Source organism: Cherax quadricarinatus, chromosome 15, assembly GCF_038502225.1.
Source record: "Cherax quadricarinatus isolate ZL_2023a chromosome 15, ASM3850222v1, whole genome shotgun sequence".
NCBI classification, from domain to species: Eukaryota; Metazoa; Arthropoda; class Malacostraca; order Decapoda; family Parastacidae; genus Cherax; species Cherax quadricarinatus.
The window spans coordinates 23420337-23435767 of NC_091306.1; the positions used below are offsets into that span (position 1 = coordinate 23420337).

The 15431-nt window shown below is 39.7% G+C and overlaps 1 protein-coding gene across 3 annotated transcripts in view; it reads left to right on the top strand.

Annotated features, from left to right (window-relative positions):
* The first annotated feature begins 3391 nt into the window (after positions 1 to 3391).
* LOC138852726 (putative peptidyl-tRNA hydrolase PTRHD1) overlaps positions 3392 to 15431 on the top strand; it is a 15664-nt gene continuing 3624 nt past the window's right edge. The window contains exons 1-2 of one of the 3 annotated variants that reach the window (XM_070085221.1): positions 3392 to 3546; positions 7457 to 7654. In XM_070085221.1, coding sequence (XP_069941322.1) covers positions 7469 to 7654 — 186 coding nt within the window. In that variant the 5' untranslated portion in view covers positions 3392 to 3546; positions 7457 to 7468. Of the gene's footprint in view, positions 3547 to 3730; positions 3773 to 5730; positions 5773 to 7456; positions 7655 to 15431 lie in introns of those variants that run through there. The other 2 variants (XM_070085219.1, XM_070085220.1) reach the window with 2 other exon arrangements.

The following is a 15431-nucleotide window of genomic DNA, read 5'->3' on the forward strand; positions in this document are numbered from 1 at the left end:
TGACAGTGTCTGGTTCGTTTCTCAACATTCTAATACCGAGTACAGTGTTAATTTCAACAATCCTATCACTGATACTAGAAATACCAAGCTCCTTCCTCATGTTAAGAACTTTTGTAGATCTGGGACAGCCAAGAATAATCCTGAGAGCTTCATTTTGCATTAACTCCAAGGGTCGGAGAGAACTTTCTCTAGCTAATATCAACATGGGAGCAGCATAATCAATTAAGGACCTAACATAGGCTATGTACATCATTCTCACGATTCTCACATTAGCACTATAGTTGGGGTTGTAGCCAGCAACAGCTTTGAGAGCATTTAGCCTAGCTCTGCATTTCTTGTTTAGTTGTAGTATAGTGGATTTGTTAAAGGGTACATCTACACCAAGATATCTGTAAGTTTTAACGTAGCTAATGATTTCACCCTGCAAATAGATGGGTGGGGGATGTCGTTTGCTTGTTAATATCTTTGTTTTAGAGGAAGATATTATGAGGCCTAGTCGATTACAAATTGCTTGAACTTCATTAAGAATGGTATTCATCTTCTTATGCCCTGTTGTATGGATCATGATATCATCAGCATAGCTTATAGCTATATGTTTAGGTGAGGCAGGTAGAACATTTAGGAGAGCATTAATCAGAATATTAAATAGCATGGGACTAAGAACTCCTCCCCGCGGTGTACCTAAAGACATTTAAGGTTCCATAATAGAGAAATTGGGGCTGTATTTAGAGAACAGTGTAATTAGGTGCAGAGGTAGGTTACAAAATGCTGAATTGGGTGATTATGCTAAACACCCGGTGGCCTGGTGGCTAAAGCTTCCGCTTCACACACGGAGGGCCCGGGTTCGATTCCCGGCGGGTGGAAACATTCGACACGTTTCCTTACACCTGTTGTCCTGTTCACCTAGCAGCAAATAGGTACCTGGGTGTTAGTCGACTGGTGTGGGTCGCATCCTGGGGGACAAGATTAAGGACCCCAATGGAAATAAGTTAGACAGTCCTCGATGACGCACTGACTTTCTTGGGTTATCCTGGGTGGCTAACCCTCCGGGGTTAAAAATCCGAACGAAATCTTATCTTACCTTATCTTATCTTACTGCCCAAAACTCATCATCTAACAAATTTGATTGTTCTAAATGCCCATAAAAATGTAATGCATGGTGGGGTACAAGATACCTTAAATTGTATTAGGGAAACTTTCTGGATTCCACAAGGACGGCAAAATGTAAAAAGGGTGATTAAATCTTGTGTAATATGTCGCTGTGTGGATGCCAGATCCTATATGTACCCAGGTCCTCCACCATTGCCAAAGGAGCGTGTACAATTAGTGAAACCATTTGATGTAACAGGTGTAGACTATAGTGGTTCAATAATTTTAACAGGTACTTCAGATGGTGTTCCACTGAAAGTGTATGTTTGTTTGTTCACCTGTACTGCTACTAGGGCAGTCCATTTAGAAGTGGCACAGGACTTGTCTGCAGAACAGTTTATACAGCTGTTTCGAAAATTTGCAGCTAGGAGATCCTGTCCGAGGTTGATGATTTCGGATAATGCCACAAATTTTGTAGCAGGTGCTCAACACTTGATAGAATTAAATAATAGTAACGATGTTCAATCTCTGTTAACCCAGCGAGGGTGTACCTGAAAATTTATTACTCCTAGAGCCCCTTGGCAGGGGGGTGGGGCTGTACGAAAGACTGATAGGCACAGTGAAGAGGTGTCTCCGCAAAGTACTACACCGGAAGAGAATTAATTTGGAAGAATTCCGTGCAGTGTTAGTGGAGGCAGAAAATCGTATAAATAATAGGCCACTCTCGTACATGAGTGATACACCTGATGCAGATGTATTAACACCTTCTCACCTAATATGTGGAAGGAAATTGGAAGCTGCCCCTGTCTATAGAGATAATCCGGAAGAAAGTGATGAAGATTACAATGATGCGGCAGTGTTGTGTGATAAATTTAAAATGTTAAATAAAGTAATTGATCATTGGTCTAATGTGTGGCGTAAGGAATATCTTCTTACACTACGTGAACACTTTTATGGTGCGACAGAGGCAGTAAATTGACAGAACATTCAACAAGGTGACATTGTGTTGATTGATACTGAACAACATCGAACATTGTGGCCTTTGGGCAAAGTATTGACATTGTACCCAGATGCACAAGGTGTTGTCAGGAATGTCAAAGTGTTGTGTCGTGGCCAGGAAAGTTTACGCACAATTAATAAATTGATTCCCTTGGAATTAGGTGTTCAATCAAACGTAAATGAAAATCTGAGGGAAAGTGACATGAGTGATATGGAAGATAACGCTGACCAAGTGATGCCGGAAAATGAAATCGTAGTAAGACCTACTAGGAGAACAGCCTGAGTGGCCAGAACCGGCTGGAATCGTCTCCTAAAGGAAGGAGTAATTTGAGTCGTTTAACAACGAACTCCGGCCGGCCGCAGTGTGGAAAATACTGTATATATTTTCCAGAAATTCAGTATTTATATGTAAATAGATGGCCATACTGTATTTAATAATATTTATGTCATAGAAAACGGAAAGCCTGCGTCTGCGCAGACGAGACTCGCCATCTTGGTTTTGAATTGAACAGAACGTTAGAGTGAATGGGAAGAATTTTTCGTGCTCTAGAGGTTAAAATTGGGCTGACACCTCTCAAATAGGAGGCGAAATTGGTGGATGTGCATTCCTGCATAACTTGAGATATCAGACGACTGGACAAGACAGCTCCAGGAACCTCAGATAAGCTCTCTAGATTTGTGTGTAATTCTGGCCAGCATTATTTTCATAGATTTAGTTAGAGTGAGGTTTTCTGAGTATGATACACATTAATCTCCAGTCAAATTGGTGAGTGATATTAAGATATATTTTCCTTCTGTTATGTAATTGTGTATATATATATAACCATTTATTATTTTTAATATACAGTCCACAAATTTATATATTTACCAACATTCCTGGTGTATGTAGATTTCATTTAATAACAGGTCCAGAGCAACTGGTGGATATGACAGTGGTAGGTATCGAAGAGGGACATTTTTTGCGACCTAGGTGTCCCAAATTCCTACTTGTCTAACTGATAAATAATAATTATCTTTGTTTATTTACTGTTATGTATATAATGATACATTCAGCTAAATGCAATTTTCCACAACATGAGTGGGTATTAGTTCAACCCACCTAGTATGGGCCAGTAGGCCTGTTGCAGCGTTTTTTTTTCTTTTAATATACACCCAATACCCAACACGTGAGGGGTAGTAATCCTCGGACTAACTCCTACAAGATGGGTGTGGGGTGTAAACTAATCAAATGCTTTCATAGTATGATACAAGTATAGCGAAATAAAATAACTAAGTAGGTAAAATCATTGCAATATAGATATAACATAATATACAATATAATATATATAGTCAGACAGTGACGTGATATAAAGTAACATAATCAGATGCAACATAATATTATATTTGCAAGAAACTCGGAACCATAATTAATAAGGTTTGGGTGGTTAACCGACCCCTTGTGTTGACGTTTTAAAGCAGGTATGTGGCGGAAAAATATATTGTCCTTTATCGAGAATGTGAATAATATTGAATACTAATGATGTCGCTCTCCTGAGCTCCATGCATATAGGTTTCAAACGGGTTTGGGGAACATTGGGTTTAATATTAGTGGGGACCGGATAATGAAGATAGGAAGGTGGAAGAAACCTCTTGCTAGATAAACCACATAGGATCCCTGATGGAAATAAATTCTTTTCTGGAAATTGTAGGGATATCCTAGTTTGTCATAATATATCACTCTTGTTTATAAGATAAAGGACGGAAATGTTTATTTCTCTTGAATACATCGAGATTACTTTGGTTGGCTATACAATTTGTATGATTACTGGTTGGTTATGGTATTGGAAAACATTGTATTACATATGAGGTTTCGTTAGAATGAAACCTCAATGTTATGGCAAAGCATTTTCGGCAGAAATGTTGACTATAATGATTATATGTAATAGGATTGAAATACGTGTAATAATTCTGCCTTCAGTTATAACATATCACATTTGAAACCGAATAAAATATTAATAAAATATTAAAAAAAATGTATATATATATAGAATAAAATCTAAGCACTGTATGGTACATCACAACCCATCCTCCTATGTCACACTTTTACATAGAGTTTGCAGCCCATTTCTAAGTTAAGCAAGGTTAAGTAAGCTAAGTTAGCCAAAGTTGGTTAGGTTACAGTTAAAAAGCTGTAAATGTAAGAAATAAGATGTTAATTAAAGTGCTTTGTGAACAGAAAACAGACACCCACTGTACACAGGTCATGTAAAACAGGCATATTTAAACTGTTCAAGGCTCGATCAACAGCCACCCAGTTTAGCACTTCTTTTTTATTATAATAATAATAACAGCCACCCATTTGACTGTTTTTACAATTCATGCTATGTGTGGTTATGAGAACTGACTACACTTCAAGGGACCCAGTCCCAGGACCCATTGTATGCCTCTGTAATATTTTAAATACTACCCACAATTTGTCAGGTGGGTTACTTGTTAATCATGATTGTGGCTTTTGGCTCAAGTGTTAGAGCTTTCAACTCGCATCTAAAGAACCTGGGTTCAATCCTGGCACAAATGTAAACAATGGCATATTTCCTAGAATCTGTTGCCTCTGTTTACATAGCATTAGCCAACTGTTGTGGGCTGCATCCTGAGAAAGAGGATCAAAGGACCTGAATGGAAATACCATAAGTCATGACTGGCTTTCTTGGTTTATCCAAGATTGCTAAATCTCTAGGTTAATAATCTAAATACATCTATTAGACAAAATTTGGACTAACATATAGAACCCCAAAATAATGGCTCAGTTGACAGCCTTAATTAACTCACACCTTGACGGATCAGGGTTCAAGCCTCAGATAAGTAGAAACACTAGGTATATTTCCTTACAACTGCTGCCTCTGTTCACTTAGCAATAAGTAGGTACCTGGATGCTAACCAACTTGTGTGGGGAAAAGGATTAAAGGACCCCAATAAAAATAGGTCAGTCTGATGACATGGCTATTTTTTTGGTTGTTCTAGGTTAATAACTGAATTAATAATGCAAACAAAAGTTTTGTCTACTGACAGGACAACGGGCCACCCCACTTTCTATTGATTAACATTACCAAAGTACCATTGAGAATAAAATAATACTCTCTCCAAAGGGCCATTCAAAGGAGTGTCTGGATTTTGAAAAAAAGTGCTTTAGAAATGGTTCAGAAAACTGGTAAGTTGATGAATGAGACACTTGTGCAACACTTGGGTATGTTTAAGGCAGAAACATTTCACAAGCTAGTGGCTTCCTGAGTTCACTACAGAGATGAATGGTGGAAGATGAGAAGGAATTTGAGGTGATCAATCCATTACCTCAGACTCCTTTTCATTTTTCACCATTCATCTCTACTGAACTGAGGATGCCTCTGACTGGCAAAACATTTTCACAATAAAGATACCCATATGTTGCACGTGTCTCATTCATCAGGAGCACTTGATCTAAGAATTGGAGCTACCTCTTTTTTCCTTGTATCATACCCATCGTCTCCCATTCCCAGGCATTGCATGACCTAAGTGTTTAGTGTTCATTCTGAAAATACTACAAATAATACAAAAAAGATAGTTAGCCTCAACTCTTATCTATTCTGTAAAGTGTAAAACTTAATTGCCTCTTCTTATCCATTGGGACTGATCCTTCAAACAATGTTCCAGAGATTGAAACCAATATCAGTAAGTACCATATGTGACTGGCAGTTACCTCAAACTTCTTATACTTTGCACTGCTCACACCCTCTGAAATAAGTTTTATAATAAAATCAGTCAAAAATGGCAAGTAATTCAACTGAAATGCCTACCATGATATATATGGAAGATGTTTAAACATTATCATCAGCCATTGCAATCCTCTTTAGCAAATCACTCAAATTTTAAAATGTCCTAGACCTCAAATGAGTCAGGATAACCCCCATCCATAAAGGTGGAGATGCATTTGACATTCAGAATTATAAACTAATGTAAAATCTACCAGTACAGTGGACCCCCGCATAACGATTACCTCCGAATGCGACCAATTATGTAAGTGTAATTATGTAAGTGCGTTTGTATGTGTATGTTTGGGGGTCTGAAATGGACTAATCTACTTCACAATATTCCTTATGGGAACAAATTTGGTCAGTACTGGCACCTGAACATACATCTGGAGTGAAAAAATATCGTTAACCGGGGGTCCACTGTATGTATTTGCAAACAAATTAAAAAATTAGTTTACAAGTAACTACACTTGTACATAATAAAGTATATGCTCAGTCTTTAACAATATGGATCCAGACTTGAAGAGAACACAAATTATACTATAATATGAATATTAGACATGATCTAGGTAAAACTTGATAGGAACGAAATTCCTCTGCAGCTGTTCATTGATCTAGAAAACGTTTGACAGTGATAACAACAATATTCATCAGTGACACATCAGGTCCCATACTCCTATATTTCAGTGTCTCTTCAGTGATAGATGCCAGCATGTAACCATAATTGACAAATCAAAACTGCTTTTACCAATAAATATTGGTTCCCAAAGTACACTAGCACATTCTGGATTATTATTATAATCAAAAAGAAGCGGTAAGCCACAAGTGCTATACAGCGCTGCAGCACATTCCGGAGCCTCTTCTATTACTCTATCAGTGACCTGCAAAATGTCACCCTACATCATAAACCAATGCTCTTAGCTTTTAACACCACTTTTATTTTATTAAACTGACTCATTTTCCATTAAATTACAGTCAGTGATGAACAAAATAAAGTCTACACTTGGATAATAAATAAAAAAGCATACTAGTGTATATGTTTTGGGGAAAAATAGTTACCAGTACAGTACTTTGAAAAAATGAGGATAAATTCTTAGGCCTATGCCTGGACAGAAAATTTTAATTCAGTACACTTAGCCAGCTTATTAAAAACACATATTACTAGTAATAATTTTATGGGAAACCCTCTGGTTATGCACAGCATAGTGTTATAGGTATAATTTGCAATATCCAATGCTATTGTGTATTCTAATACTCTGACCTACTGGCAATCTCTGTTAGCATAGTAGACTGAACACTTGAGGGTCTCGGCATGGAAAATACAGTATTATAATTTCATGTGCATGTTTTCTGTATATTATACTGTAAATATACTGTCTAGTTATTAATGCTGAACTCTCATCAAAATATGATGAAAGATGCCCTAGAGAGAATTAAGCAAATTGTTTAGTTGCAAAGAAGTGGTCATAAAGGAGCTGGTTAAATATCAACACTTGCAGACTATATTCTGTAATGAGTTATAATGTCATATGAGAACATCCTGTAGTAAAACTATTTTAAATATTATCCTTTTATTAATACATTTTTATATAATGTCTAAATAGGTGCAAGAGGCCATGTCAGGAGCCACACTAGGACTTGTTCAGTATGTTGTGGTGCGAACAGACCTTATGACCTCACTGGCGTGGTCTGTAGGTGCAGTTATTGCTCAGGCCTGTCATGCATCCACTGCAGTTGCTCATCTTTATCATGAAGATCAAAATATGCAGAGATACCTTGCTGACCTAGACAACATGCACAAGGTTTGATCTGACAATGTTTATTGAGATTTGTTAGATGTTTTCTTTGGTAATACGCTTAACTTTTAGTAAATATGATCTGTATGTAAATTCATGTTGCTAACAATAGCTATTTTATTTGGATTATATACAGTGGACCCCTGCCTTACGATATTAATCCGTTCATGAGAGCTCATCGTAAGACAAAATTATCGTATGGCGAATTAATTTTCCCCATAAGAAATAATGGAAATCAAATTTATCCGTGCAAGACACCACAAAGTATGAAAAAAAATATTTTTACCACATGAATATTAATTTTAATACACACTAACTTAAGAAGACATGCACTAAGAATACAATACATGACACTTACCTTTATTGAAGACCTGGTGATGATTGATGGGATGGGAGGAGGGGAGTGTGGATGTTGTTATTGTTTAGAAGGGGAATCCCCTTCCATTAGGACTTGAGGTATCAAGTCCTTTTCCGGGGTTACTTCCCTTCTTCTTTTAATGCCACTAGGACCAGCTCCAGAGTCACTGGACCTCTGCCGCACAACATATCTGTCCATAGAGGCCTGTACCTCCCATTCCTTTAAGACTTTCCAAAAATGGGCCATAACATTGTCATTGTAATAGTCACCAGCACGGCTTGCAGTAGCTGTCTCAGGGTGATTTTTCATCCGCAAAGATCTGCAGTTCAACCCACTTTGCACACATTTCCTTAACCTGTAAATGGTCCAAATGCATATATACGTTTTTTCAACATTTGAAAGTATGTAAAAAAAAGTAGATCTTTTTTTTTTTTTACATTTGAAAACGTGTAAAAAAAACTTTGATCTACTTTTTTTTTGATATATTTGAAAATATGTAAAAAAAACGTAGATCTACTTTTGGAGCACTACGCATATGAATGTAGATCTGCTTGGACCGTTTACGGGTTAATCTTTGAAGTAGGCAACTTCCTCAATTTCTCTCTCCCCTCCTCTGAAGCAGTTTCCTCAGGTCTGGTCTCTTGCTGTTGAAGATGATCTTGCAGCTCTTCAGTGGTTAGCTCTTCATTGTCCTCCTCCGCCAACTCTTCAACATCCTCCCCACTAACCTCCAACCCCAAGGACTTCCCCAATGCCACAATGGATTCCACAACTGGCATAGGCTTCTCCGGGTTAGCCCCAAGCCCTTCAATATCCCTTTCTTCTACACATTGTGGCCACAGTTTCTTCCAAGCAGAGTTCAAGGTCCTCTTAGTCACTCCCTCCCAAGCCTTACCTATAAGGTTTACAAAATTGAGGATGCTAAAGTGATCTTTCCAAAACTCTCTTAGAGTCAATCGAGTGTCTGAGGTCACTTCAAAGCACTTTTGAAACATAGGTCTTGTGTAGAGTTTTTTGAAGTTTGAAATGACCTGCTGGTCCATGGGCTGCAGGAGAGGAGTGGTATTAGGAGGCAAAAACTTGACGTTAATGAAGCTCATGTCCCTAGAAAGTCGCTCTGCCAAGTCTGAAGGATGACCAGGAGCATTGTCTAATACCTGGAGGCACTTAAGGTCCAATTTCTTTTCCATTAGGTAATTTTTCACAGTGGGGGCAAATGCATGGTGTAACGAGTCATAGAAAAGGTCCCTAGTGACCCATGCCTTACTGTTTGCCCTCCACATCACACACAAATTAGCCTTGACGACATTGTTTTGCCTGAACGCTCTGGGAGTTTCAGAGTGATACACCAATAAAGGCTTCACTTTGCAATCACCACTAGCATTAGCACACATCAGAAGAGTAAGCCTGTCTTGCATAGGCTTAAGTCCTGGGAGTGCCTTTTCCTCCTGAGTAATGTACGTCCTACTTGGCATTTTCTTGCCAAACAGGCCTGTTTTGTCACAATTAAACACTTGTTCAGGTTTCAATTCTTCACTGTCTATGTAATCCTTGAATTCCTTCACACATTTTTCAGCCGCTTTTTGGTCCAAATTGGCAGCCTCCCCATGCCTTATCACACTATGTATGCCACTATGATTCTTAAATCTCTCAAACCAACATTTGCTGGCCTTAAATTCACTCACATCACCACTAGTTGCAGGCATTTTTCTAATTAAATCGTCATGCAGCTTCCTAGCCTTTTCACAAATGATTGCTTGAGAGATGCTATCTCCTGCTATCTGTTTTTTGTTTATCCACACCAATAACAGTCTCTCAACATCTTCTATCACTTGTGATCTCTGTTTCGAGAACAAACTTGCACCTTTTGCATGAACAGCTTCCTTGATTGCCGTTTTGATGGCCACGATAGTAGCAATGGTTGACTGGGGTTTGGTATACAACCTGGCCAGCTCCGAGATACGCATTCCACTTTCGTACTTAGCAATTATCTCTTTCTTCATTTCCATGGTAATTTTCACCCTTTTTCCCTGCAGGGTTGGCACTAGAAGCTTTCTTGGGCCTCATGGTGACTTATTTTGCAGGTACAATCACTAAAAACACTGTGATAATATGAAATGTACCGAATGTATGCGTGGATGCGACCGCACTGGCTGGCTTGTAAACACTGGCACGCACGGGGCAGCTGAGGCCACGCGTGGGATGCATCCCGGACGAATTGCGTGAGGCGAGGCAAAATTTTTGCGTTAAAGTGTATCGTATGGCGAATTTAACGTAATGCGATGCCATCGTAAGACGGGGGTCCACTGTATTTCAAAAATCTTTACATGAGTATACCTGGAGAGGGTTCCAGGGGCCAATACCCCCGCAGCCCGGTCTGTGACCAGGCCTCATGAGCACAGAACTACTGCATAGATTCTAAATTCTTGGCACAATTTATACTAAAATATCATACTCTTCTAATGCCAGATCATAGAATGTTCTCTTAACTTTTAATCTATAGGCTTTAGCTCTCATTAATCATAATACTAAATCCAAATCTGAATAAATAAATGAATACGTGTGTGTGTGTGTGTGTGTGTGTGTGTTATATTTATCTTTATTTAGTACATGTACAAAGTGTACAGGCCTAGCTGACATCAATGACATACTACTATATAGGAAGCCCCTTGTTATGCAGAGCATTTTGGGCAAATTAGGTCAGTTTTGTCCTTGGATGCGACCCACACCAGTCGACTAACACCCAGGTACCCATTTTACTGATGGGGAACATAGACAACCGGTGTAAGGAAACACGTCCGATGTTACCACCCCTTCGCTGGGAATCAAACCTAGACTCGCCATGTGAAGCAAGAGCTTCACACGGTATGTATGTATGTGTTTAGAATTCGCAGAACAGGCGAAATATTCACGAACACTAATCTCTGGGTGAAGAAGACTCGAACCTGTGAACCATGGGACAAGGTATACAGTGCTCTAACCACCGTACAACACTGGACCAATACCTTGGTGCCCAGCCAATGCTAGGCATTTTGATCCAAGGGAGCCAGCATTCAGGGAGGTTCACAGGTTTAAGTCTCCTTCAACCAGAGATTAGTGTTTGTGAATATTTCGCCTGTTCTGCAAATTCTAAACATTGTAAAAATCTAGTCGGTCGATGCATGCAGGGGATGAGATGAAATAGCTGAGGCCACCTGCCTGAATGCTGACTGGCTTGGATCAAAATGCTTAGCGTTGGCTGGGCGCCAAGGTATTGGTCCATTGTGGTACGGTGGTTACAGCACTGCATACCTCGTCCCAAGATTCATAGGTTCGAGTCTCCTTTGAACAGAGATTAGTGTTTATGTATCTGTATGTCTGAGGGCAATGTGTGATGTAAATATAATGCAGAGAACTCCATAGTTTGGAAATTAGGAGGAGATGCAGGATTACCAAAATTATTATCCAGAGGACTGAGGAGGGGTTGTTGAGGTGGTTCGGACATATAGAGAGGATAGAACAAATTAAAATGACTTCGAGTGTGTATAAATCTGTAGTGGAGGGAAGGTGAGGTAGGGGTCGGCCTAGGAAAGGTTGGAGGGAGGGGGTCAAGGAGGTTTTTGTGTGCGAGGGGCTTGGACTTCCGGCAAGCATGCATGAGTATGTTAGATAGGAGTGAATGGAGACAAGTGGTTTTTAGGACTTGATGTGCTGTTGGAGTGTGAGTAAGTTAACATTTATGAGAAGATTCAAGGAAACCGGCAGGCTGAACTTGTGTCCTGTAGATGGGAAATACAGTGCCTTCCCTCTCTGAAGGAGGGGTTTTACTGTTGCAGTTTTATAACTGTAGTGTGAACATGCCTCTGGCAAGACAGTGATGGAGTAGTGATGATGAAAATATTTGCTTTTTGGGCCACCCTGCCTCGGTGGGAAATGGCTGATATTCACACGTACCTGAAATCTTGCATGTTTGAAACAGAAAAAAAGAAACCAACAATCCTGCTATCATGTAAAACAATTACAAGCTTTTGTTCATACACACACATAGTGGCTAGAAGCTGTAACTAACCCCTGCAACCACATATAGGTGTGTGTGTGTGTGTGTGTGTGTGTGTGCACTCACCTAGTTGTGGTTGCAGGGATTGAGTCATAGCTCCTTCACTGGTGTGTGCATGTGCGTGCATGCACGCACATGCACACACCAGTGAAGAGGTGGGGCCAGGAGCTATGACTCGATCTCTGCAACCACAACTAGGTTAGCACGCGCGCACACATGCACACACAGAGGCATGAGGAACTTCCTGCAAGACTTTCAGTGGGAGAGAGAACTAGCAGGAAAACCAGTAAAAGAAATGATGGACTGTGACAACAAAATGCAAAGAGGCAGAGGAGAATGTTGTTCCCATGGTAAACAGGAATAATTAGAAGACCAGAATGAGTCCCTAGTTCACCCAAAGGTGTAGGGAGGCAAAAACTAGGTGCACTAGAGAATGGAAAAAGTACAGAAGACAGAGGACCCAGGAAAAAAAAATCAGCCGAAGAGCCAGAAACGAATATGCACAGATAAGAAGGGAGGCTCAGCGGCAGTGCGAAAATGACATGGCATCGAAAGTCAAGTCTGACCCAGAGCTGTTGTATAGCCACATCAGGAGGAAAACAACAGTCAAGGACCAGGTAATCAGTCTGAGGAAGGATGGTGGGGAGTTCACAAGAAACAACCAAGAGGTATGCGAGGAGCTCAACATGAGATTTAAAGAAGTATTTACAGTGGAAACGGGTAGGACTCCAGGAATTCAGAACAGGGAGGTACACCAACAGGTGCTGGATGAAGTACACATAACCGAGGAGGAGGTGAAGAAGCTGCTATGTGAACTTGATACCTCAAAGGCAGTGGGACCAGACAAGTACAGTGGACCCCTGCATACCGTCGGCATCACATAACGTTCAATCCGCATACCGCTCACTTTTATCGCAAAAATTTTGCCTCGCATACCGCTCAAAAACCCGCTCACCGCTCTTCGTCCGAGACGCGTCCAATGTGCGCCCTTAGCCAGCCTCACATGTGCCGCCGGTGGCATTGTTTACCAGCCAGCCTCCGCGGTAACATCCAAGCATACAATCGGAACATCTCGTATTATTACAGTGTTTTTGGTGATTTTATCTGCAAAATAAGTGACCATGGGCCCCAAGAAAGCTTCTAGTGCCAACCCTACAGCAATAAGGGTGAGAATTACTATAGAGATGAAGAAAGAGATCATTGCTAAGTATGAAAGTGGAGTACGTGACATTCTACTATATAGAAAGTCGCTTGTTATGCTGAGCATTTTGGGCAAATTAGGTCAGTTTTGTCCCAGGATGCTACCCACACCAGTCGACTAACACCCAGGTACCCATTTTGAACTGATGGGTGAACAGGGACAGGGACAGCAGTGTCTTATGGAAACACGTCCCTAATGTTTTCCAGCCGTACCAGAGGAGATTCGAACCCTGGACCTCAGTGTGTGAGCTGAGTGCACTAGCGATTGAGCTACGGATAGTGTTCCGATACCTCAGTAAGGAATCGTTCAAGACTCTGTACCCCGTGTACATCAGGCCCATGCAGGAGTATGCAGCAGCAATTTGGAATCCACACCTGGTCAAGCATATCAAGAAATTAGAGAAAGTGCAAAGGTATGCAACAAGAATAGTCCCAGAGCTAAGGGGATTGTCCTACAAAGAAAGGTTAAGGGAAATTGCCTTGACGACACTGGAGGACAGGAGGGTCAGGGAAGACATGATAACGACATATAAAATACTGCACGGAATAGACAAGGTGGACAAAGACAGGATGTTCCAGAGATGGAACACAGAAACAAAGGGTCACAATTGGAAGTTGAAGATGCAGATGAGTCAGAAGGATGTTAGGAACTATTTCTTCAGTCATAGAGTTGTCAGGCAGTGGAATAGCCTAGAAAGTGACATAGTGGAGGCAGGAACCATACATAGTTTTAAGATGAGGTTTGATAAAGCTCTTGGAGCAGGGAGAGAGAGGACCTAGTAGCAATCAGTGAAGAGGCGGGGCCAGAAGCTATGACTCGACCCCTGCAACCACAAATAGGTGAGTACACACACACACACATACATATTAACAACCAGCACAGTGAAGAGGCCAGGCCAGGAGCTGTGACTCAGCCCTTGCATCCACATATAGGCACACGTGTGTATATATATATATAATGTGTATATATATATATATATATGTATGTATATATATATATATATATATATATATATATATATATATATATATATATATATATATATATATATATATATATATATATATATATATATATACATGCAATAAGATCACAGTAAACAGGTGATTTCAAAATATGCAAAAACAACCACTCTGAAAGAATAGAAAAATTCCAAGCGCTTTCGTGACTACTCACATTATCAAGGAACTATGAAAAAGAAGCATCCAAGGAAGCTATATAAGGGGTCGGCCAGCACCTCACTATCAGATCCCACAACGGTTACACACGTGACAGGCGGCGAGCCAACTTGGATAGGTCCTTTGCAAAACTCACCCCCAAGCTATTTATTTGTCCAGTGTATTATTAAATTCTTCCCAAATTCTATTAATTATAAATGGATCTAATTTATATAAACCAAAGGAAATATTCATATTATTGTCAAAACTGCTTTTTATGAAACAAGATTCAATTATATTCCTGTCGACCATGGACTTGCTTGATACTACTTTCTCAACTTTTTGAAAATCAATTGGATGGTTAAAATCTCTTACATGAATAAATAGAGCATTGGAATCTTGTCCAGTTCTAATGCTATATTTATGTTGTTTTAATCTTAGTTCGAGATTTTTACCAGTTTGACCGTAATAAACTTTATCGCAAATTTTACAAGGAATCTTATAGACACATCCATCAGCATTTTGGGGGGAATTCTTAATCAAAAGTTTTTTTACTGTATCAAGATTTTTGAATACAACTTTAATATTAAAAGTCTTAAGAAGAGAAGGCATATCAACCAAGTTTTCATGGTAAGGGAGAACCAACATATTTTTAGTTGAATAAGGCTGGTTGCCCTTTTTTGGATTATAAAAAGTGCTCCTAGCAACTTTAAAAGATTTATCAATTACAGCAGGGGGGGATAGTGTTGGAGTGGTTGGTACTTTTGTTTAATAAATGTATGAAAGAGGGGAAGGTACCTAGGGATTGGCGGAGAGCATGTATAGTCCCTTTATATAAAGGGAAAGGGGACAAAAGAGACTGTAAAAATTATAGAGGAATAAGCTTACTGAGTATACCAGGAAAAGTGTACGGTAGGGTTATAATTGAAAGAATTAGAGGTAAGACAGAATGTAGGATTGCGGATGAGCAAGGAGGTTTCAGAGTGGGGAGGGGATGTGTAGATCAGGTGTTTACATTGAAGCATATATGT